At 53.5% G+C, this 23,078-nt stretch overlaps 1 protein-coding gene across 4 annotated transcripts in view; it reads right to left on the bottom strand.

Moving 5' to 3' along the window:
* LOC140414727 (uncharacterized) overlaps window positions 1-12,631 on the bottom strand; it is a 147,110-nt gene extending 134,479 nt beyond the window's left edge. For 2 of the 4 annotated variants that reach the window (XM_072501001.1, XM_072501003.1), the window contains exons 1-3: window positions 11,936-12,631; window positions 5,917-6,021; window positions 4,805-5,122 (exon numbers count right to left, since the gene is read on the bottom strand). In XM_072501001.1, coding sequence (XP_072357102.1) covers window positions 4,805-5,122; window positions 5,917-6,021; window positions 11,936-12,167 — 655 coding nt within the window. In that variant the 5' untranslated portion in view covers window positions 12,168-12,631. The remainder of the gene's footprint in view (window positions 1-4,804; window positions 5,123-5,916; window positions 6,022-11,935) is intronic. The other 2 variants (XM_072501002.1, XM_072501004.1) reach the window with 2 other exon arrangements.
* Window positions 12,632-23,078: the final 10,447 nt, after the last annotated feature.

The following is a 23,078-nucleotide window of genomic DNA, read 5'->3' as shown; positions in this document are numbered from 1 at the left end:
AGTCCCACATGACCCCTAATGCATACTACCACATGGGGATATATACAAGTGGCTGGGGGAGCAGGGAGGCGAGCGGGTGGTGAACATCAAGGAGAAATGGGGAGGGGAGTTGGGAATGGCGATCAATTGGAAAGTATGGAGTGAGGCACTGCGAAGGGTAAACGGACCTCCTCTTGTGCAAGGATGAGCCTGATACAGTTTAAGGTGGTGCACAGGGTGCATATGACTCGGGCGAGAATGAGTGGGTTCTTTCATCGGGTAGCAGATAAGTGTGAGAGGTGTGGGCGGGGGGCAGTGAATCACACGCACATGTTTTGGGATTGCAAAAGATTGGGAAGATTCTGGGCGGTAGTGTTTGCGATCTTAGCCAGGATAGTGGAGGAGGAGGTGGACCCGGACCCTCTGGTAGCGATATTTGGGATTTCAGAGCAGCCGGAGCTCATGGAGGGGAGGAAGGCCGATGTCGTGGCCTTCGCCTCTCTGATTGCACGGTGGCTTATTTTGCTGGAGTGGCGATGGGGGGTAGCGGCTTGGTTGGGTCGCCTGTACGACTTCCTGTGGTTAGAGAAGATAAAAGTATGAGTTAAGGGCTCAGGAGGGGAGTTTGAGGAAAGGTTGGGGGATGTTTGTGACTCTGTTTGAGGAGCGGTTCATCGCAGGGGGGTGGGGGGAAGGGGGGGTGAAAAAGGGGAAACATCTGTACAGACTGTATAGTTGGTTGTTGGGAAGTATGTTTACCAGGGTGTTTATTTGCTGTAACCTGCTTTGATACATGTTTGTAATAAAATATGTTTTTTTAAAAAGGTTGTAGTCTCGCTCTGCAAACTTCATGGATCCTAATGGCTCTAGAATTCTTTTTTTGAATTATTGTTATTGATTTCCAAAAGAGGAAAGGAGTAGGTAAACAAAGTACAATACAGTACCATAATACAACTCTCCCCCAATAAATAAACAAACATACAAACAAAAACTATCCAAAAAAAGTCAAATTAATTGTCGACAGTAATTAATTCTTGAAAAAAAGAGATAAATAGTTGCCATCTGCAAACAAAATTCTCTGTTGATCCTCTTATGACATACTTAATCTTCTCCAAAACATAGAAAAGACATTAAGGGCTGGATTCTTCCGTCCTGTCCGCCGCAACAACGCCAGGGGTGAGAGGCGGACAATGGAGAAGTCCATTGACCTCGGGCGGGATTTACCCAGGTCGCCGGGTGTACACGGCCGGAGAATCCTGCCCCAAGTCTTCCAACCAGCTTGAAGCATTGGGTGGCTTGGGGGATTTCCAGGTAAATAAAATCCGCCTGCAGGCTATTATTGAGGCAAATTCAATGATGTTTGCCTCAATCTTAAGTGAAACTGACCAGTGCAGATGAGACTCCAAATATAGCTATCAAAGGGCAAGGCTGTCAGTCACTATCTGGAACTTTGGATAGACTGTCAAAGAAGGATGACCAAAACTGGCTAGCTTCGGGCACGACCAGGACATGCCGGTATGGTTTGCAGGGCATGTGACCGTCTGGTGCATTTATTGCTTGTGTTGGAGAAAAACATACCAATTCTGGCCTTGGTAAAGTGAATTCTGTGCAGAATTGTAAACTGAATTAAGCTTAACCAAGCACAAGAGGATGTGCAGCTGACCCTAAAAAGGGCCTCCTCCCACCAGTCGTCCATAAGGTCGAGCTGAAGCTCCCCTTCCCAATAATTTCTTACCTTATGGAGAGGGGAGGGTCCAGAGGATAACAAAGATCGTACAACTTGAAAAAGAACCACTGCAGGTTTGAGGCAATGACAAATTCCTTTCCAACAATGTACTTGGAGGTAGTTGAGAAAAGGATGGACAGTGTGAGCGAACAAAATCACCAGCTTATAAATCGCAGTAAAGACTAGATTCAGGGAAATTAAATTTGGCTGCAAGCTTGCTAAAGCTGGCAAATTTCCTCCTTCTAGAATTCTTAATTGTAGGAATTTATATATTGTCCGAGAGAGATTACCCTTAGAGAACAGCGAACCTGATGTAATGTTCTTTGTATGGTTCTATTCTGGAATACAATGTGGAGAAGTGTACGGTTATGCACTTTGGAAGGAGGATTGGAGGCATAGACTATTTCATAAATGGGGTATTGCTTAAGAAATCAGAAGCACAAAGGGACTTGGGAGTCCTTGTTCAAGATTTTCTTGAGGTTAACGTGCAGGTTCAGTCGGCAGTTAGGAAGGCAAATGCAATGTTAGCATTTATATCAAGAGGGCTTGAATACAGGACCAGGGATGTACCTCTGAGGCTGTATAAGGCTCTGGCAGACACCATTTGGAGTTTTGGGTGCAGTTTTGGGTCCCGTGTCTAAGGAAGGATGTGCTGGCCTTGGAAAAGGTCCAGAGGAGTTTCACAAGAATGACTTTGAGAATGAAGAGCTTGTCATATGAGGAACGATTGAGGACTCTGGGTCTGTACTCATTGGAGTTTAGAAGGATGAGGGGGGATCTTATTGAAACTTACAGGATACTGCGAGGCCAGGATAGAGTGGAAGTGGAGAGGATGTTTCCACTAGTAGGAAAAAATAGAACCAGAGGGCACAATCGCAGACTAATGGGACAATCCTTTAGAATAGAGATGAGGAGGAATTTCCTCAGCCAGAGGGTGGTGAATCTGTGGAACTCTTTGCCGCAGATGGCTATGGAGGCCAAATAACTGAGTGTCTTTAAGACAGAGATAGATAGGTTCTTGATCAATAAGGGGATTAGGGATTATGGGAAAAGGCAGGAGAATGAGAATGAGAAAAATATCAGCCGTGATTGAATGGCGGAGCAGACTCGATGGGCCGAGCGGCCTAATTCTGATCCTATGTCTTATGGTCTTAGATATGTTTACTCTAAAGACGTCTGAAAAAAATAACATTTTAGTGAAAGACAACATTACTACCTAGCATAGAAGATTACCAGCCGGGTCGGAGAATCGCCAAGGGGCAGCGTGAATCCCACCCCGCCGCGGGCTGCCGTATTTTCCGGCGCCGTTTTTCAGGCGGGGGCGGGGTGCATGCCACGCCGGTCGGGGGCCGTTGGCAGCGCCCTCCCCGGCAATTCTCCGGGCCAAATTGGGCCGAGCGGCCGTCCGTTTCTGGTCAGTCCCGCCGCCGTGCGTTAGAGATGGTCCCACACGACGGGACCTGGCAGGTAAGTCGGCTGGTGCGGTCTCGGGGGGGGGGGGGGGGGGGCCACAGGGAGATCCGACCCGGGGGGGGGGGGGGGGGCACGTTGGACTGGCCGACGATCGGGGCTCACCGATCTGCAGGCGGGCCTGAGCCGTGGGGGCACTCATTCCTTCCACACCGGCCCCTGTAGGGCTCCGCCATTGCCGGCGCAGAGAAGAGAACCCCCCACGCATGCGCCAAAATACACTGGCGGTTCCGTGCATGCACGAGATCACGCTGGCCCTTCAGCGCATGCGCAAACTCGCGCAGTCTCTTCGGCACCGGCTGGAGCGGCGCCAACCCCTCCGCCGTCCACCTAGCCCCCAGAAATGCAGAGAATACCGCACTTTCGGGGGCTGTTGACGCCGGAGTGGTTCACGCCGGTTTTCCCGCCAGTGTTGGGACTTGGTCCCCGGAAAGGAGAATCCCGCCCCACGTTCTTATGACTTAGAATTTTTGAGTTAAGATTTTTTTAAAAACAATAAATTCAAAAGAGTGGATTTTTCACATGGGATTGTGTGTAAAGATAACAGAACCCGGAACCGAACAGAAGCAGTGGACGTGGAGAAACCAAGGATATATTAGAATTTTAGCCGGAAGCAAGGTGAGAGGAATTGTAATTAAGGTGTCTGTGGGAGTAGATATTGGTCACCAACTTTACACAGAAATGGAAATAGAATAGTTGAGGCGGGCAGCACGGTGGTGCAGTGGTTAGCACTGCTGCCTCACGGTTTGATCCCGGCTCTGGGTCACTGTCCATGTTGAGTTTGCACATTCTCCCCGTGTTTGCGTGCGTTTCGCCCCCACAGCCCAAAGATGTGCAGGTCAGGTGGATTGGCCACGCTAAATTGCCCCTTAATTTGAAAAAATGAATTGTGTACTCTAAATTTATTTTTTTTAAAGTTGAGGCTGGGACACAAGCACAAACTCTTGAATCGCCACATGATCCCTCCAATCACTGTACTAGCGAAGCTTCCTCCTCTGATCAGCATCAAAATTGACAGCAGCTACCCTGACTTCCTCCTGTAGCTTTATGGTATAGGACTCTGAACTGGTGAACCGCAAACCTAGGGCAATGCTCTGGGGTTTCAGGTTTAAATCTCAACATTGGTTGATGGTTAAATTTGAATTCGGAAATAAACCTGCAGATGGCAGGCAAGACTCACCTAATTAATTTGCTTCCTCCTACGACCTAGTGGGACACTGATCTGGTAAATCACAAACCTAGAGCAATGTTCTGGAGTCCCTGGCAAGGAATCCCACCATGGTCAATGGTTGCAATAAAAAAATCATCTTGTGGCAGGTATGGACAAGCCAAAAAATGTTGGGGTCCTCCTGTGACCTTGTGGCATAGGTAACTGAACCGGTAAACCATAAACCAAAATGAATGAATTCGGGTTCCAGGTTCAAATCTCACCATGGTAGATGGTTTAAATTTGAATTCTGCAATAAACCTCACTGTTTGGATTATTCTTTATTGCTCATCTCCAGGTTGACGCCCCCCCCCCCACCCCCCCCCCCCCGTCGCTCACCCCCCACCCCCACCCCAGCCCCAGCCACCCCTCCCCCCCGTCGTTCACCGCTCACACACACCCCCACCCCCAATCACACCTACCTTGCTCTGGCTCCAGCTTCAGTAATGAGGTGTAGAGGTTCAAAACATTTGAGTGCGATGAACACAACCCAGAGAAATGAGGAGATCTCCACAAATTAGAGATGTCCCAATACCACCCGGTTCTAATCACTGTTTCCGTCACCTTGACCAAGGTTTTCAGCCCATGCTCTGCAGAACAGTCCAAATATTTGCAGTATTCATCGAGATCATGCAACCAGCACTCATTCTGCCAACACTGGGCTTCGGAACAGATTGTAGGATATAACAATGTCCCTGGCTGTAACTCCAGGACAAGGGCTTCAATGTCGACTACAAAACCTAAAAAAAGCATGAAATGCAACAATTCCATAACACAGAATCAAACATCTTCAAACAAAGATAGATAAATGGAGTTGACGTGCAGGCCAGCAATTACCTAATTGAATGGCGGAACAGACTTGAGGACTGAATAAGATCCTCCTGTTCTTAAAAGCAGTCACCAACATGGAAACTCTCTGTTAACACCACCTCACCATCTCCATTGTTTCTTTCACTTAGTCAAACAACGAAGGCCTAGTCAAGCAACAGCCTGTCATCGTCATGCTCTCAGAAACAAATAATAACAAAGGAATGGCCGGAAGATTGCACAGCCATATTAATCTCTTTAGAAAGACTAAGGCAATGAAACCGATACCACGTTGGGCAATGTGGAATCCACCCCATATCCACCCCAGCTACACCAATCAGCTGTTTTCTAAAAAGCCTCTCCTTTATTTTCCCTCCCAAAGCATATCATCACAAATTATTTGCATTAACTTGTATGAACCAACTGGACTTCGATTCAGCTAATATCTACCTTGTACTTGACTTGCAAGTATTGCCCATGATTATTGACTATCCATTTGTAAAAATGGGGCCACCCTTAATGTGGATTCCTAGGCAGGCGGGAAAAGACAGGACAGTGGCCTCTCTCTGTACCAGGTGGATTTTAACAAGAGTTTAGTGATTTTCGGATGCCAACTCTTGGTAAATCGATTACTGGACTAGAGTTTCCCTTCAGACCATAGCATCACCCAAGGATGTGGGATAACAATAAAACCCCTTGTGTATGTGCTGTACAGCACAAACCTCACCTGAATTAAAGCAGGCAGACAGATTCTGTTTCAGTGCAATAATGGACTGGTTCTGCTGTTTAAGTAAGGAAATCCTTGGAAAACTGCTTATGTACTGGTCGCATCCTGTACAGAGAAATGCATAGAAATTACAACAACAACCTACAGCTTTAAAATAGTAAAACACCCTAAAGCACTTCACAGGAGTATTATCAAACACAATCTGAAACTCAGCCACCTAAAGAGATACTAGACAAGTGACTAAAAAGCTTTTTCAATGTGGTATGATTTAAGGAGCAGTATAAAGGAGGCGAGAGAATTAGATGGGCAGTTCAGATGGCATAACAAGCCAAAGCAGTCCATGCTGGCTTGTAGCCCCCATGCAAGTGGAGTAAACAAAATTAGAGTGCATGGATTTCAAGGCAACCTGGTGACATGGATAAGGAATTGATAAGGAGGTAGGAGGCAGTGAATCGGGATAATGGATATGTTTTCTAGTTGGCAGAATGTGACAAATGGTATCCCCCAGGGATCCATATTGGGCCCTCAACATTTAACTATATAACTACATTTCTTACATGAATGAATAGAGAACGTATATCTAAGTTTGCTTGAGACAGCATATTTGGTGGCTGAACAAATAGAGGCAATGGGGACAAAAAGTTGCAACGGTAAATCAATAGATTTGAGTGACTGGGGAAAAAACTGTTGCACATAGAGGATGGGATTCTCCGGCCACGACTGGAGAATCCCGCCCGAGGTCAATGGACTTCTCCATTGTCCGCATCTCACCCGTGGCATTCTTGCGGCGGTCGGGGCTGAAGAATCCAGCCTAGAGTTTAATTTGGGGAAACTGAGATCATCCTCTTTGAATCCAAGAAAAATAGAGGGGGACGTCCGGTGGCAGCCATGAAGTATGCGGTAGCACATTTGGTGGCTCCCGCTTTTGGTGGATTTTTTTGGGCCCTTTCCCACCCAATTTGTGTGATGTTTGATGGAAAAAGGTGCATGAGTACCGAGGGAATGTAATACTCCTCTAGTGGGACTGGTTTATGGCTCATCGGATGAGGAATGCAATTGGAAAGAGGCAGCAGCTTGATTACGAGAGTGATAGAGATGTGACACAGGGAAAATGGCAGAGGGTGGGGGGAGGGGGGGCAGCGCTGCCCACCCAGTGGTCTATGGAGCAGCTGGTGGAATTTCTCAATAGCAAGTTCCAGCAGCAAAGGAAGTAGGTATTAGAGGACCTGGCTAAGTTGATGGAGCCGCTTAGGTCAGCGATTCAGCGCGTGGAGCAGAGGCAGGAGACACAGAGCCTGGCAATCCAAAAGATGGAGGAGAAAGTGGGGCAGCACGGGGATCGATTGACCTCACTGGCGGCAGAGGTGGGGATGGTGACGAATAGCCAAAAAAGACTGAGGGAGAAGTTGGAGGATCTTGAGAGCCGCTCCAGCAGGAAAAACCTCCGGATCATGGGGACGCCTGAGGCTATTGAAGGAGCGCAGGCTGCCAAGTACGTGGTGAACATGTTCGAGAAGCTGATGGGGGATGGGATCTTTGTCCGCCCCTCTCAAGATGGATCGAGCGCACAGGTGTTGAGGAGGAGGTTGCAGGTGGGGGAGCCACAGCGGGCGATGGTGATGCAGTTGCCTCATTTTCTAGACAGGGAGAAGATTATGAGGTGGCCGAGGCAGACAAAGGAGTATACAAGAGAGGAGAACGAGCTGCGTATTTATCAAGACCTGGGAGCGGAGCTGGCCAAGCGGAGGGCCGGTTACAATCGGATCAAGGCTGCCCCCTCAAAATGGGAGTGAGATTTGGAGTTCTGTACCCCATTCATCTATGGGTTACGCACCAGAACTAAGAGTTCTATTTTGACTTGCCGGAGGAGGCGAAGGAGTCTCTGAGAGACTATGGACTGGGAGGAGTACGAGGACATTGAACTTTGGAATTGTGTTATATATAGAATGTGGGCACACAGGGTGGGTGGATTGGCGAAGGTTATGGTGAGGAGAGCAGAGAGTGCGAGTGTGCCTTATGTTTAGGGTTTGGGGGAATAGGGGTCGAAGGGCGGACTGGGGGATGAGGGGTAGCCAGAGGCCCCGGGTGTGGATCACCATGCTAGCTGGTTGGGGCAGAATGAGATTGAAGTGGAGGGCTGTGAGGAGGAGGGAAAGGGTTGGTTCTTTGTTTGGTTATGGGGAGGGGGAGGGATGCTGGCGTTGGTGTGGTTGGTGTGATGCAGTTGGTTAGGGAGGGATGGTGGTGGACATCCTGGGGTGGGCCCAGAAGAGTGCAGATCAGGAAGAGCTGGCTAAAGAAGTGTTATGGCTGATCAGCAGGGAAGGGGGCAACCAGGTTGATTACATGGAATGTGCGGGGATTGAATGGGCCAGTTAAATGGCCGCGTGTTTTCGCACACTGGAGGAGTTTGAAGGGGGACGTTGTGTTTCTTCAGGAGAAGCACCTGAAGCTGGGAGATCAGAAGAGGCTGAGGAAGGGATGGTAGGGGCACGTGTTCCACTCAGGATTGGATATGAAGATAAGGGGGTGGCGGTGCTGGTCAACAAGAAAGTGGCCTTCGAGGTTGGCAGTATTGTAGCAGATCCTGGAGGCAGGTACCTGTGGTTCTGGTGAAATTCTATGCCCCAAATTGGGATGACAGGTATTTCTTAAGGCAGGTATTAAGGAAGATTCCAGACCTGGACAGGCACCAGCTGACAATGGGGGGGGGGGCCATGTTAACATGGTCTGGACCAGTCATGCCTCAGGTCGTTGAAGGTTTTGGCAGTGGCGAGAGAGTTGAGGTGGTTCATGAACCATTGGAATGTGAGGAGAGCGCAAGGCTGGTGGATGAGATTTTGAGGGTAGACTGGAGGTACCCAGTTGCGCCAGAGGAGGGGCTATAAAGGAAAGGCAGAGGATCCAGATGGAATTTGGGTTGGTGTCCATGGGCAACTGCAGGGAGCCAGAGGGGCAGCGCATGAGTATGGGAAAAAAGCGAATAGGATGTTGGCGCACCAACTGAGGTAGGAAGCAGCGAAGAGGGAGATTAGAAGGGTGAGGGATAAGAGAAGCATGGTGGTGTTGGACCCAGAGGGGTAAATGGGGTATTTGAGGCATTTGACAGAAAGCTGTATGAATCGGAGCCTCCACCTGGGGAGAGGGCATGTGGCAGTTCTTGGTTGGGCTGGAGTTTCCAAGGGTGGAGGAGAGAAGCTGCGGGGATTGGGAGGTGATGGACCGTGTGTCATATTCTTCTGCCAGGCCGGTGTGAATGATGCACAGAAGAACATCTAGTTCTTGACTAGTTAAAATAAATTATAAAACAAATGTGTGGCAAAGATAATGGAATAAATATATGACAAACTACTAACACTAACTAATTATTCTGAACTACTGAAAAATATGTCTATCCACATACACGACTTACTCTCAACTCCCAAACATAGAGTCATGTGGTAGGTTTACACTGCCACCTAGTGGTCGGACGTCATGTACAATATTATATACAGAATTGCTTTATGCATAATCATCACACCGCGTAGGCTTGTTGCAGGCGGGGAAGGCCTCGGGACCGGATGGGTTTCAGACGGGTTCTACAAGAAGTTTGGTGTTGGGGCCTCTGCTTGTGGGGAAGTATAATGAGTCGAGGGGAGGGGGTTGTTCTCCCCCACATTGTCATAGGCATCCATTTTGTTGATTTTATTGGATAAAACCCGGAGCAATGTGGGTTATACCTCCCGATTTCGCTGTTAAATGTCGATGCAAAGTTGCTAGCGAAGGTGTTAGCTTCACGGATAGTGGACTATGTGCCGGGGGTGATAAGAGAGAACCAGATGGGGTTTGCAAAGGGGCAGCAGCTGTCAACAAATGTGCGAAGGTTGCTCAATGTCATTCTGATGCCCTCAAGAGGGGCAGGAGTTGAAAGTAGTGGTGGCAATGGATGTGGAGAAGGCTTTCGATTGGGTTTAGTGGACCAATTCACTGGAGGTGCTGGGCTGGTTCAGGTTTGGCCAGAGTGTTGTGGTTTGGGTTTGGCTGCTGTATAAGGCCTGATGACTAGTGTCTGGATGAATAGGATGGGTTTGGGGTATTTTGGGCTGAATCAGAGGACAAGGCAGGCATGCCCGCTCTCCCTGTTGTTTTTTGCTCTGGCAATAGAGCCTTTAGCAAAGGCACTCAGGACGTCGAGGGGTTGGCGAGGGATTGAGAGGGGAGGGTCGAGCACAGAGTCTCATTATATGCAGATGATCTTCTGCTATATATCACAGACCCGGTGGGATGTTTTGATAGGATTATGGAGATCCTGACTGAATTTGACTGTTTTGAACATGGGGAAAAGCAAGGTATTCCCGATTAATGCCTGAGTGCAGGAGAGGAGGTTAGGGGGCTTGCCATTCGAGTGGTGGGTGCGAGTGTTCGGTATCTCAGGATACAGGTGGCACGGAGCTGGGCCCAGCTGCATAAATTGAATTTGGCCCGACTGGGGGAGGGAATGAAGGCGGACTTGAGGAGGTGGGATGTGTTGCCTTTGTCACTGGCTTGGCACGTGAAGACGGTTAAAATAACGATGCTGCCCAAGTTCCTGTTCCAGAACCTCCCCACATTTGTTTCCAAGTCCTTTTTTAGGAAGTGAATGAAGTTCATGTGGGCGGGTGTTTTTGGAAAGAGGGTGGGGTTGGCATTGCCGAATTACTACTGGGCTACGAACATTGCAATGGCCAGGAAATGGGCACTCGAGGAGGGATCAGTTTTGGGGGGGGGGGGGGCGGATGGAGGCATCATCATTTAGGGGGATGAGTCTGAGGGCACTGTTGCTGGTGCCACTCCCGTTCTCGCTTGTCCAGTATTCAATGAGTTTGGTGATGGTCTCAGCGTTGCAAGTCTGGAACCAGAGCAGGCAACATTTCGGGTTGGAAGACATGTGGGTGCCGGTATGCAATTATCATAGGCCTGGATGAGCTTGAGGAAATATATCAGTTGCCTAAGGGGAACGTGTTCAGGTACCTGCAGGTGAGGGACTTTGTGAGGAGAGAGGGGAGGGATTTTGTGAGGAGAGAGGTGTCGTCCTTCCCGGGGCTGCCACCTTCGGGGCTACAAGCTGAGTTGCTGTCCAAAGGTGATATTGGAGAGGGGAGTATGGCAGATGTTTATGGAGAGCTGATGGAGAGAGAGGGGCGCCAGTGGAGGAGATCAGACGTAAATGGAAGGAGGAGCTGGGTGGGGAGGTGAGGGCCAGGATGTGGAAGGAAGCCCTGTGGATGGTCAACATACATGTGAGCAAGAAAGCACATGAATGACCCGGAAACTGACATGTACGGGAAGAATCCAATGTACAAAGTTCTGTATTTCATTGACTTGCCATGTTCATGTCTTGCCACACGAGGTTTTTTCGTTTCTTTGTTAGGGGGGGGGGGGGGGGTTGTTTGTAAGGTGGAAAATATTGTTATTGAAAAATTCTTTATAAAAATATATTTTTTAAGTGGATGGTCAACATGTCCTCGTTGTGTACAAGGTTAAGTCTCATCCAGATTAAGGTGGTGCATAGAGCGCACATGGCAATTGACAGGATGAGCTGGTTCTTTGCAGGGGTGGAGGATAGGTGTGGCTGGTGTGCGCAGGGGGGTCCGCGAATCACATCCACATGCTCCGGGCATGTCCAAAGTTGAGGGGATTCTGGCAGGGGTTCTCGGATGTCATGTCCGAGATTCTGGGGTAGGGGTGGCCCCGAGCCCGGAAGTAGCAATATTTGGCGTGTTGAAACATCATAGATCATAGAGTCCAGGTGGGGTGAGAGGCCAAGGTATTGGTCTTTACCTCCCTGATAGCCCCGGGGGGGGGGGGGGGGTTACCCGGATTCGGAAGCCATTTATTGATGAAAGCTGGAAGTAAATACAACCTCACAACTGTCTGCGTAAAACAGCTTCTCCTGGCCACTGTTGTAAATCTCAGTTAATGCCTCTTAATTCTGACAACTCAACCATTAGAAAAAGTTCACTCTCCGATCACTAAAAACTCTGGCTGTAAACATCCTCACCAAACTCTTCATTATCCAAGTCCACTCTGCAGTGTTCAAACGATTCCAAGTCACAGAGGCTCTCGCTGGATAAACAACCCAATTGGTGCCGCCCAAACAATCCCCGTCTCTGTCTCGGTCTCCGGCTCACGACCCTGGACGTCCGGCTATCGGAGTCAACCGGGTTTCGACCTGGAACCCGACAACCCTTCAGCCGCCGCTTCAGTTTCCGATAAGGTCCCTGCTCCGCCATCACCGGCTCAAGTTGCCGCGTCTCGTCCGATCTGATGGGTGGCCCGAGAGGGAGGGCTGTCCAACTCGAGTTACTGTAGCTGGGGCTCGACTGCCCGCACCCCCGCCGCCGGGCGGGGAGTCCAGTTCCACACTCGGAATCGGAGCCAGCGCGGGCTCCCCGATCCTCGAACAGCGGCGGAGTACCGGGGAAGGATGCCGCGCTGCCTCCCCCTGCCTGCAGCCATTGCCAGAGGTCCGCCCTACTATTCTCCGCCCCTGACCAGCCGAAGTCCCGGCGGCGTGGACCACTCCTGATCCTGCCCTTCGGGATACTTGCCGTGGTTGGGGGTGGGCCGATCGGAGGGCAGGGGCCGCCTCATACGGGACCGGGGTAATTTTGAGTGGGCGACCCGGGTTGGGTGCACGGCCATTCGGGGGCACTATTTGCGCGGTCTGAGTCCGCCATGGAGCAGGGCACGGCCACTGGATGCCGCCGTGCACACGCGAGGCCTCTGACCCAGAAGTGCGGGGCCTCGCGCCGGCTCCCTGCTGTCCCCCTGCAGGGCTGTGAATATGTGGGGATGGATTCTCCTCGGCGCCCCAACGCCATAATTCTGGCCGGCACCGGGAAGAAGAATCCATTTCCCCACATGGATCCCCATTCTCCGGGCCCCGTAAAGCGGCGTACTCACGCCGCGTAACCCCTACCTGCCCCGCCATTCTCCACCCCCGACCGGCTGAATTCCCGACGGCGTGGCCACTCATGGTCCTGCCGGTCGGGATAGCAGCGGGTGGGTCGGGCGGGCGGCCGATTGGGGACACTTTTCAATGTCCAGCTCCGCGGTCTGAGTCTGCCATGGAGCATGGCGCGGCCGCTGGAAGCCACCGCCATGCACATACGCGGTCTCTGACCCGGACATGCGGGGACCCGTATCTGCAGCAAAAGCTACGAGCTTCCCGACAGGTCCCTGCTGTCCCCCTGCAGGGCTAGGAATATGTGGCCCTTCCACATCAGTTTTTCTGGTGTGAAAGGCCACAGTTTTTAAGCCGGCGTGGGGACATAGTCCCCAAAACAGAGAATCCAGCCCGTGGCCTTTTGACGCCAGTTTTTCTGCCATAAAAGGCCACAGTTTTCACAACAGCATGGGGACATTGGGCTGGATTCTCCGATATCGGCGCAATGTCCGCCGACCGGCGCCCAAAACGGAGCAAATCCCACCTGCATCGCGCCGCCCCAAACGTCGCAAAGTCTCCGGCCCGGAATGGGCTAGCAGCGACGTGACGCTATCCGCGCTGGCTCACGTGGTTCACGCCGTGCGGCTCATAAGACGCGCTGTTCCCCCCACCCGACCAGAAGACCCAACCGGATGGCCGCCCGCCGCTCAGCCCCGAGGTTCCAGTCCCGCGACATTGAGACGCTCCTGGATGCAGTGGAGCAGAGGAGGGAGGCCCTGTATCCCGGACACGGCCGCAGAGTCGCTCCACGTCACAGCCGGCGTCTGTGGAGGGAGGTGGCAGAGGCCGTCAGCGCTGTGGCCCTGACACCACGGACAGGCACCCAGTGCCACAAGAAGGTGAACAACCTCATCAGGGCAGCCAGGGTGAGCCCCCCCCCCCCCGCCCGATATCCATAGCCCCCCTCCCCCATATCCCCCCTCCCCATATCCCCCCTCCCCCATATCCCCCCTCTCCCATATCCCCAAGTGAATCCAGCCCTAACCTTAACCTCCGCAATACACGCGCAACCGATGGCGTGGATTCATATACCTGTCTAACACTGTTGCCTTTTACCCCTGCCACCACCCCCCACAGGAGAAGTGCGCACACAACACCAGGGAGCATGTTAGGACTGGAGGAGGCCCAGCTGATGAGAGGCCACTGACCGAACATGAGGAAAGGGCCCTGGAACTGGCTGGCGGACCTGAGGACTGGGAAGTTGCTGATGCAGAGGTCGGGGACCCACCAGCAAGTGAGCCACCGACAGCCCGTCCCCATATTCCCCCTCCCCCATATCCCCCCCTCCCCCATATCCCCCCTCTCCCATATCACCAGATCACTGCCTGCGTGTCTAACCATGCATGCTTCATTGTGTATCGCAGGAGCAAACGTCGAGGCACCCATCCCCACAGATGCAGACCGCCCGCATGATGCCCCTCGGAGACCACGGAAGACGGAGAGACCCGGACCCTCTGGCATGCGACGCCCGCACGATGCCCCTCGGAGACCATGGGAGACAGAGAGACCTGGAGCAACAGGGAGATGGCGCCCCCGTCTCATGCGGGTGCGGCGACGCAGGCGTGTGCCACCCAGCGACGAGAGGGGCAGCCACAGGCCCCCGTCACAGCCAAGCCACAAAACCACAACCCAGGACACCTCTACCCAGGACACCCCTACCCAGGAAACTGAAATACAGGACAGTGACACAGATTGGATGGGTAGAGACGAACTGCCACCCCAAAGTGCCATGGACTCAGAGTGGGACGAAGAGCACGACACAACGCCACTGCTGTCACCAACACCCTCCACCATCGCAGAGACGCTCACCTTGGTTGGGCACTTTAGTGATGAGGCGTCTGGTACACTCACTGGTGCGCACAACACAGCTGTCCCGGTACAGCAGGTGGAGGTAGGAGCAGCAGAGGGGCCGGGCGGTCGGAGGGCAGCCCAGCCCGAGCGAACATCTGCCGCCCAGATAGATCCCGGGTTCCTGGAGTTACCACACCCACCCATAGGTCCGATGCAACCACCGAACCTGGGACGAGCGAAGAGGGTGACGGCCAGCTTGCGGCGGCTGCAGTCGCAGGTGGAGGAGTCCACCCGCGTCCAGGAGCTGGCAGTGGTGCCGGTCATGCGTGCCACCCAGGCCGACACCGCACGGGTGGCGTCCGCGGTGGAGGCAATGGGTGCGACGGTGTCAGACATGGGGAGCGGTTTGCGCGGCCTGGGGCTTTCCGTGCAGGCGGCGTCTGTGGCCCAGGACATGGCTGCCCTCTCACAGGAGGCCATGAGCCAGCGGCAGATGGCAGAGGGGCTCAACTCCATGGCACAGTCTCTGAAGGCCAAGGCCCAGTCTCAGCAGGCCATGGCCCAGTCTCAGCAGTCCATAGCCCAGTCTCTGCAGGCCATGGCCCAGTCTCTGCAGGCCATGGCCCAGTCTCTGCAGGCCATGGCCCAGTCTCTGCAGGCCATGGCCCAGTCTCTGCAGGCCATGGCCCAGTCTCTGCAGGCCATGGCCCAGTCTCAGCAGGCCATGGCCCAGTCTCAGCAGGCCGTCGCTGAGGGCATCGGCGCCATTGCCCATGTGCGAGCCGGCGTCGCACAGTCACAGACAGGGTTTGCCAACCCCCTGAGCTCCATGGCTGCAAACCTGCAGATCCCTGTCGATACCAGCACGGGCCTCCAGGACTGGCAGCGCCAGATGTCGGGGAGTGTCGGATGGCCAGTCCGTTCGCATCTCCCACCCATGTAGAGGCCTGGGGGCCATCGGGCACCCCGAGGGAGGAGGAGGTGCTGGGGCCCGTTCCGGGTCCCATTGTAGGGGAGGTCCCGGAACACCGCGACACCTAGGACTCCCCCCCCCTTCCGTCCCAGGTGCATCGGGTGGGCAACGGGCAGGACGGGCTGGCAGCTCGCCATCCCAGTTGCCCGGGCTGCAGCCTGGCTCATCTAGGCCAGGACGCCCCAGGAAACGCAGGAGTCCACCTCCAGTTCTGCTGTACCGTCTGGGGAACCACCTAGGCCTAGTCAAAGGGCCCATAAGGCCAAACAATTAGACACTGAGTAAGTTGGCACGGTTGCAGGGCACAGATGAGTTTTAGGGGCTAGGGCACGTGCATGAACTCCTTTCGTTATTAAAGTCAATGTTACACCTACAGAAGCTGCCTTTGTGCTCTGTCCAAAGCGTGCGGGGGTGTCATGTACGTTGAGCGCAAGTGTGTGTGAGTGGTGGTCTTACCTCAGCCCCAGGTGAGTCTGCCCCCTTCCCCCTGGACCGCCATCAACATCCCCCCGGGCAGAGGACGGGACCGTGCGCTGCAGTGTCACAGCCGCATGCAGGGATGGTCCGGGTGGATGGTGGTACTGTGGCCATGGGTCAGACATCGTCCAACGATGTGGAGCCAGGAGCTCATCGTAGAGCGGGTTGTCATCATCCTCCATGACCTGCAATAGACACTCGTCCACCGGCAACTGTGAGAGCCCGGCCGTTGTGCCGCAGGTGGATCGGCAATGGGGGGGGTGGTGTGCATGCGGGTGGGGTGGGTGGGGTTGGGGAGGGGGGTGAGGGTGCTGCCTGGGTGGATGGGTGGGGGGTGTGGGTGGTCGGGTGTTGCCATGGTGTGCGGTCTGTGGCCATACTACCCGATTCCCACGCACATCTAGTCAGTGAAGCGGGCGTCTTATCAGCCTGTCCCGTGCCCGCTGGCCCAGCCGGTAACGGTGGACAGCCACCCGCCCATGTCTAGCCCGTCTGCCCTGACCATTGCCCCCATCCCCCTCATCTGGGGAGGACTGCGCCTCTTCCTGCTGCTCCTCCACTCCGCCGTCCTCTGCCTGCGGCACATCGCCCCTCTGCTGGGCTATATTGTGCAGGACGCAGCACACCACAATGATGCGGCCGGCCCTATCTGACTGATACTGGAGGGCGCCCCCATAGAGGTCCAGGCACCTGGAACGCATCTTCAGCACGCCAAAGCACCTCTCTATCACTCCCCTTGTCGCTACATGGGCATCATTGTAGCGGTTCTCCGCCTCATTGCGTGGCCTCCGTATAGGCGTCATCAGCCACGATCGCAATGGGTAGCCCCTGTCGCCCAGCAACCAGCCCCTCAGCCGGGGATGGCGTCCCTCGTACATGCCGGGGATGTATGACCGCGACAACACGTATGAGTCGTGTACACTGCCCAGGTAACGGGCGCAGACGTGCAGGATCATCATGCGGTGGTCGCAGTCCTCCTGTACATCGAATAGGTCCCCTTCCTATTGGTGAACACGGCCCTGTTATCTGCAGGTGGCCGCACGTCGACGTGCATCCCGTCAATCGCGCCCTGGACCATGGGGAACCCGGCCACGGCAGAGAAGCCCACAGCCCGGGCATCTTAGCTGGCCCGGTCCACAGGGAAGCGGATGTAGCGGTGCGCCATGGCATATAGGGCGCCTGTCACTGCCCGGATGCACCGGTGCACCGATGTCTGCGATATGCCGGACAGGTCCCCACTCAGTGCCCGGAATGACCCTGTTGCATAAAAGTTCAGGGCCACCGTAACCTTGACGGACACGGGGATAGGGTGTCCCCCGCCAGTGCCACGCGGTGACAGGTGTGCCAGCAGGTGGCAGATGTGTGCCATGGTTTCCCGGCTCATCCGGAGTCTCCTCCTGCATTCTCGGTCCGTGAGGTCCTGGTACGACAGCCGGGGCCGGAACACACGGGGCGTCCTCGGGTGCCTCCGTTGCCGTGGGGCCACGACGTCCTCCTCCCTCTCCTCGTCCTGTCGGGCGGGTGTCCCTCCAGCCTGGTTAGCTGCCGCCTGCCCCTCTGCGGCTGCCTGCGCCGCCTCTCTGGCACGCTCCACCTCCTCCTCCTCATCCAGGGCAACATGGACATTAGCGGCTGCCGCCACCGCGGCCAACATCGCTGGATGACCGGAAAACATGACAGCCTGTGGTGGTGGGGGGGGGGGGGGGGGGGGGTGGGGGTGGGACGATGACATGTCATCATTGCTCATACCCCCTCCTCCTCCACGCACCCCCTCGTCCCCCTCCCCGGCACGGAACCCCCATCCCCCTCCCCGGCACGCACCTCCCCGGAACAGACCCCCCCCCTCCCCGGCACGGACCCCCCCCCCTTCGGCCACCTCCCCGACACGCACCTCCCCGTCCCGCTCTCCGGCACGGACCCCCCCGGCCACCTCCCTGGCACGGACCACCCCGTCCCCCTCCCAGGCACGCACCTCCCCGTTCCCCTCCCCGGCACAGGCCCCCCCCCCCTCCCCAGCACAGACCCCCCCTCCCCGGCACGGACCACCCGTCCCCCTCCCCGGCAGTCATCCTCCCGTCCCCGGCACTCATCCCCCTCCCGGCACTCCCCCGGAGCCCACCCCACTCTAACCCCCCATCCCCGGCCGCACACACACACAACCCGACACACACCTCTCCCCCACACATACAGACTGCGGCCACGCCATCACCTCTCCAGCGGCCAACCCCCCAGGCTGTCACCCACCTCCACGCTGGTTGGCGTCAACCTTGAGCACTGGTTGACGCCGATTTAAAGGTGTTTTGATTTACGCCGACGTGACCCATGGTCACCCGTGCCATTCTCCAAGGCGTGCGGCGCGATTGACGCCCCGCCGACTTTCCTCCCTTCGGAGAATTCGGCGGGGGCGGAATTCACGACGGTCCGCGGCGATTCTCCGACCCGGTGGGGGGTCGGAGAATCTCGCCCATTGTCCCTGAAATGGAGAATCCAGCCCCTAGTGTCTGAAGGCAAAGAGGAAATGTCTTGGGCGGGATTCTCCGGTGCGCCGGCAGCACACCAATGCCCAGGTACATCCCAACGGCGTGGGGCTGCCCACAATGGGAAACACCATTGGCCGGCTTGCGGAAGGGAGAATCCCGCTGTAGGCGGGGGTGGGCCGCAGCAGTGTAGGGTGGAGAATCTTCACCCTGGTGCCTATCAAGGTAAACTAAGGTTATTCTCCAGTATTTCAACTAGAACAGCCAAAGAGCTGGCGCCATTCTTGAGCCTGTTCGCCAATCAATAAGAACCTGACTGATATGATGTAGCCTCAAAGTCCACTTTCTTGCCTGTTCCCCCACAGCCCTTGACTTCCTTGGGGAGGCAGTGGTGTAGTGGTATTGTCACTGGACTAGGACTTCATCTTTGCCAACCTACAGATGCAGCTGTCCATAACAGTACCTGCAGGAGTGACTACCGCACAGTCCTTGTGGAGATGAAGGACTTCATATTGAGAAAACCTTCCAGTAAGTTGTGTGGCACAGCTATGTTAAATAGGATAGGCTTTGAAAAGACCGAGCAACTCAAGATTGAGCATCCATGAGGCGCTGTGGGCCTTCAGCAGTAGGATTATACTCATTGGAACAGGATATTCCCCACTTTACCATTACCACCAAGCCTGGGGATCCAGTACTCAGGATAATGTTCTGGGGACACAGGTTCAAATCCCACGATGGCAGATAGTGAAATTTGAACTCAATTTTAAAAATCTGGAATTAAAAATTGGCATGGACAGGATAAATTAAAAAGCCATGAAACCATTGCTGATTGTTGTAAAACCCATCTGGTTCATTAACCAGGGCAACACGGTAGCACAGTGGGTAGCACAGTTGCTTCACCACTCCAGGGTCCCAGGTTCGAGTCCCAGCTTGGATCACTGTCTGTGCAGAGTCTGCATGTTCTCCCCGTGAATGCGTGGGTTTCCTCCGGGTGCTCCGGTTTCCTCCCCCAGTCCAAAGATGTGCAGGTTAGGTGGATTGGCCATGCTAAATTGTCCCTGAGTGTCCTAAAAAAGGAGGGGTTACGGGGATGGGGTGGAGGTGTGGGCTTAAGTGGGGTGTTCTTTCCAAGGGTCGGTACAGACTCGATGGGCCGAATGGTCTCCTTCTGCACTGTGAATCTATGATTCTATGATTAATGTCCTTTTAGAGAACAAAATCTGCCCTCCTTACCTGATCTGGCCTACATATGATTTCTGACCCACAGCAACGTGGATGACTCTTAACTGCCCTCTGAAATGGCCTTGCAAGACACTCTGTTCAAGCGCAATTAGGGATGGGCAATAAATGCTGGCCCAATCCCTGACAGCCACATCACATACATTAATGAAGAGTACAGGAAAGTGTATGCCAGGAGCTCATCAGACTTACCTAAAAATAAGATGTCAATCTATTGAGATACTACAGAGGTGAAACAGTAGCATAGTGGTTAGCACTATTGCTTCTGTTGACCCTCACTGGTTTCTGCCTCAGTGAGGTAACGGAATAACACTCTGAGTCAAGTATGCAAGTAAATCTCTCTTTATTGCTGGGATTTCCGGTTGCGTTCGCGAGCGGGCCGGCGTATTGAGAGGAGCTCCTGCCGGTGGCCACTGTTTACGCCGCTTTCGGGGGTTTTCCCATTTGTTCTCTCTCCCCCCGATTTTTGTAGGCCTTCGGGGCTGTCCCGGGTGTCAAGCCGGGCCGGTTTGAGAACCAGCGAGGAACTCCGTGCGAGTGTCGGGCGGCCGGAGCTGAGGCGTGGGTCCGGGGCTCACGACATTTGGAGCGGCTGGGGCAGAGACGAACTGAGGACGAGGCGGTAGGCCCGAAGCCAGGGCGCGATGTAGTGAAGATGTTCCACATCGGGTGGCTCCCGTTTAGAATGTGTTTTTAAGAAGTCTGAAGTCCAGTCCCAGGGGAAGTTTTTTTTTAAAGATTGAAGAAAGAAAAAGAAAAATAATAAGTCATTAAAGGATGCGAAAAGCAGCGGCGAAGAAGGGAGGAAACGTGGGTTTGGATCGAATGAGAGGACCAGCAAAAGCGCTGACGAGATGGCGGATGCGAAATTTATTAAAGAGGAAGGTTCAGAAGGAGTGTGGGGTTTGCTGGAGTCCGAGGAAAGGGGCTCTAAATGTGTATACTGGAGGGCGGGAGGATCTCCTTCTCCATTTTCGCAATCTAATTGTCTGAATGACACTGCACAATATGGCTATCACTAGTAAGGCTTCCATTGTGTAGGACAGGGAATACCACTTACCGAGATTCTCACACCATGTGGGGGTATCGGTGGCTGGGTGTTCGGGGCTTGTGTGCTGAGGGAGGTGGAGGTCGGTAACGCGTGCAACTGTACTGTTCCAGCGACAATCATGATGCCGATCATGAGGGTCGTTTTCATCTTATTCAGGCTTTCCTTCACCATCGAGTGTCTTCGTATCTTCCTAGGTGAACAAGCATAGTGTCTGTTATAATCTTGTCGCTTAATATCTCGTGTGTCTGTCTGTTTCTCCTGAACGTCAATGTCCCATTAGAATCGTCACCATATGTGACTCCCTCATTTTGTTTTTTAAACCAACCATTTGCGGAGACAAGACATCCGGAAAAATAAATTCTGTGTCACAGTGCGAATGCTCTCGCAGCCTGTGGTCGATGGGCTAAGTGGGTGGACAATTACTCCGTCCTCTGCAAACTTGTTTTTCCAACCAAGTGATTCTGACATGTAAATAGTATGTGGGGGATAGCAACCGAAGGGTTGCCGGAAAGGGCAGAAGTTGTGGCAAAAAGCATTCTTTAAACCACAGGACTAGAAAAGAACAGCAAAAGAGTTTCAAAAACAAGTATCCGAATGGGGTGGTGCGTATGATCCGCGGCAGGGCAAGAATGGGTGGGATCCCCGGGTAGGGTGGTGATCAGTGCCATTGCTCCACTACCCGAGCTTGGCTGACCAAATGTATAGGGGGGTCCTCAGGCAGGGCAGGGATCAGTGCCGTTACTCCACTGCCTGAGTGACCTTCCAAGAATTTGTAACTATATGGGCTCCAGATTTCTTTAACTGCCATGTGGCATCGGAAGAGTAGTTATGACTGGATCAAGAAAGCGTCCGTGAGGACGACACACAAGATCGTACAAGAGAGAACGAACAACATTTAAAACAAACTAAACATAAAAGCGGGCAGGTTCCATCAGAGTATAGGACACCGTAAATCTCAATCGGTTCCTGACTCTCATCATCTGGACACCTCAAGGTTCCATTCCGAAAAGATTTTCAAAGGGGTTACCATGGTGGGAGTTGTCACCATTTCCCGGGTGCCAAACTCACTCATGGAGTTTGCGTGTGCCGATGTGGGGTCCATTTCGTCATTCCGTGTCAGACGACAGGAATTATCACGGTGCCAGTGTTTCATGTTCCGTAGGGAGGTTGCAAGGGGGGTGTCGCTATCGTCGGGTGGCGGGTCAGGTTCCGGTGTGGGCAAATAAATCGTTTCAAAGAGGCTGAGCTTATCGTGGTCGGGGTCTCTGGGCCTGTAGTGACTGGGGCCTGGTTCGTGGGAGCTTTGTTCCGGTCTCTCAGGGGCTTCAGTTGTGCTGTCGCTGTCGCGAGCAGCCGAATCAAGCGTCAAGGTGAAATTTGATTTTGGGAGCGTGGTCAAGGTCGTGTCTGTGGACGTGCTGTTGCTGCTGGGGGAGGGGGGAATTGGGTTGTCAGTGGGCGGGTCCTCATTGTCTGCCATCGCCAATGAGAGGTGCGAGTGGCTGCACTGCGTTCCATAAACCTTAAGCTGATTGACATGGAACCATCCGGATTTTCGTTTGGATACGTGATTTTATAAACTGAGGGACTTACTTTGTCCGAGATTGAATAGGGTCCTGCAAATTTAGGGGAGAGGAATGAGCTGGGATTGTAAAGGTGATCATTACTTGCTGTCCGACTGTATACTCTGTCGGGTGTACTGTCTTATCAAAGCAGGCCTTACTCTACTTTTGTTGAGCACCTAGTCGAGCAGCTGCAGCAAGCTGTGCTGCTTTAATATTTTCTGCCATGTCCTGGATTGCTTTCTCCTGGGTCAGGGAGGTGACTGCGGGGCTGGCAAATCAAGTCCGAATAAGTATTCGGTACCCTTCATGGGTCGTCCAGTCATGAGGGTATGGGGGTATATCCTGTTGAGCTCGACACTGTGTTCCTAATAAACATCAGTGCGAATGGGAGCACTGTGTCCCATGTATTTTGCTACTGCACCATTTTTCTAAGTGTGGCCTTTAGGGTCCAATTCATGCGCTCCACAATCCCGCTGCACTGCGGATGATAGGTGATGTACCATCAATTACCACAAGACAAGAATGGTGAAACAATCGAGGCTTTATTGCACAAGATGTTGTGCCTCCTGTAGCTGGAACCAGAATGGGAGCAACGCAGGAGAGCATACACTTTTATATGCCG

This window comes from Scyliorhinus torazame, chromosome 1 (genome assembly GCF_047496885.1).
Source record: "Scyliorhinus torazame isolate Kashiwa2021f chromosome 1, sScyTor2.1, whole genome shotgun sequence".
In the NCBI taxonomy this organism is placed as follows: domain Eukaryota; kingdom Metazoa; phylum Chordata; class Chondrichthyes; order Carcharhiniformes; family Scyliorhinidae; genus Scyliorhinus; species Scyliorhinus torazame.
This window is presented reverse-complemented; position numbering and strand designations above follow the sequence as displayed.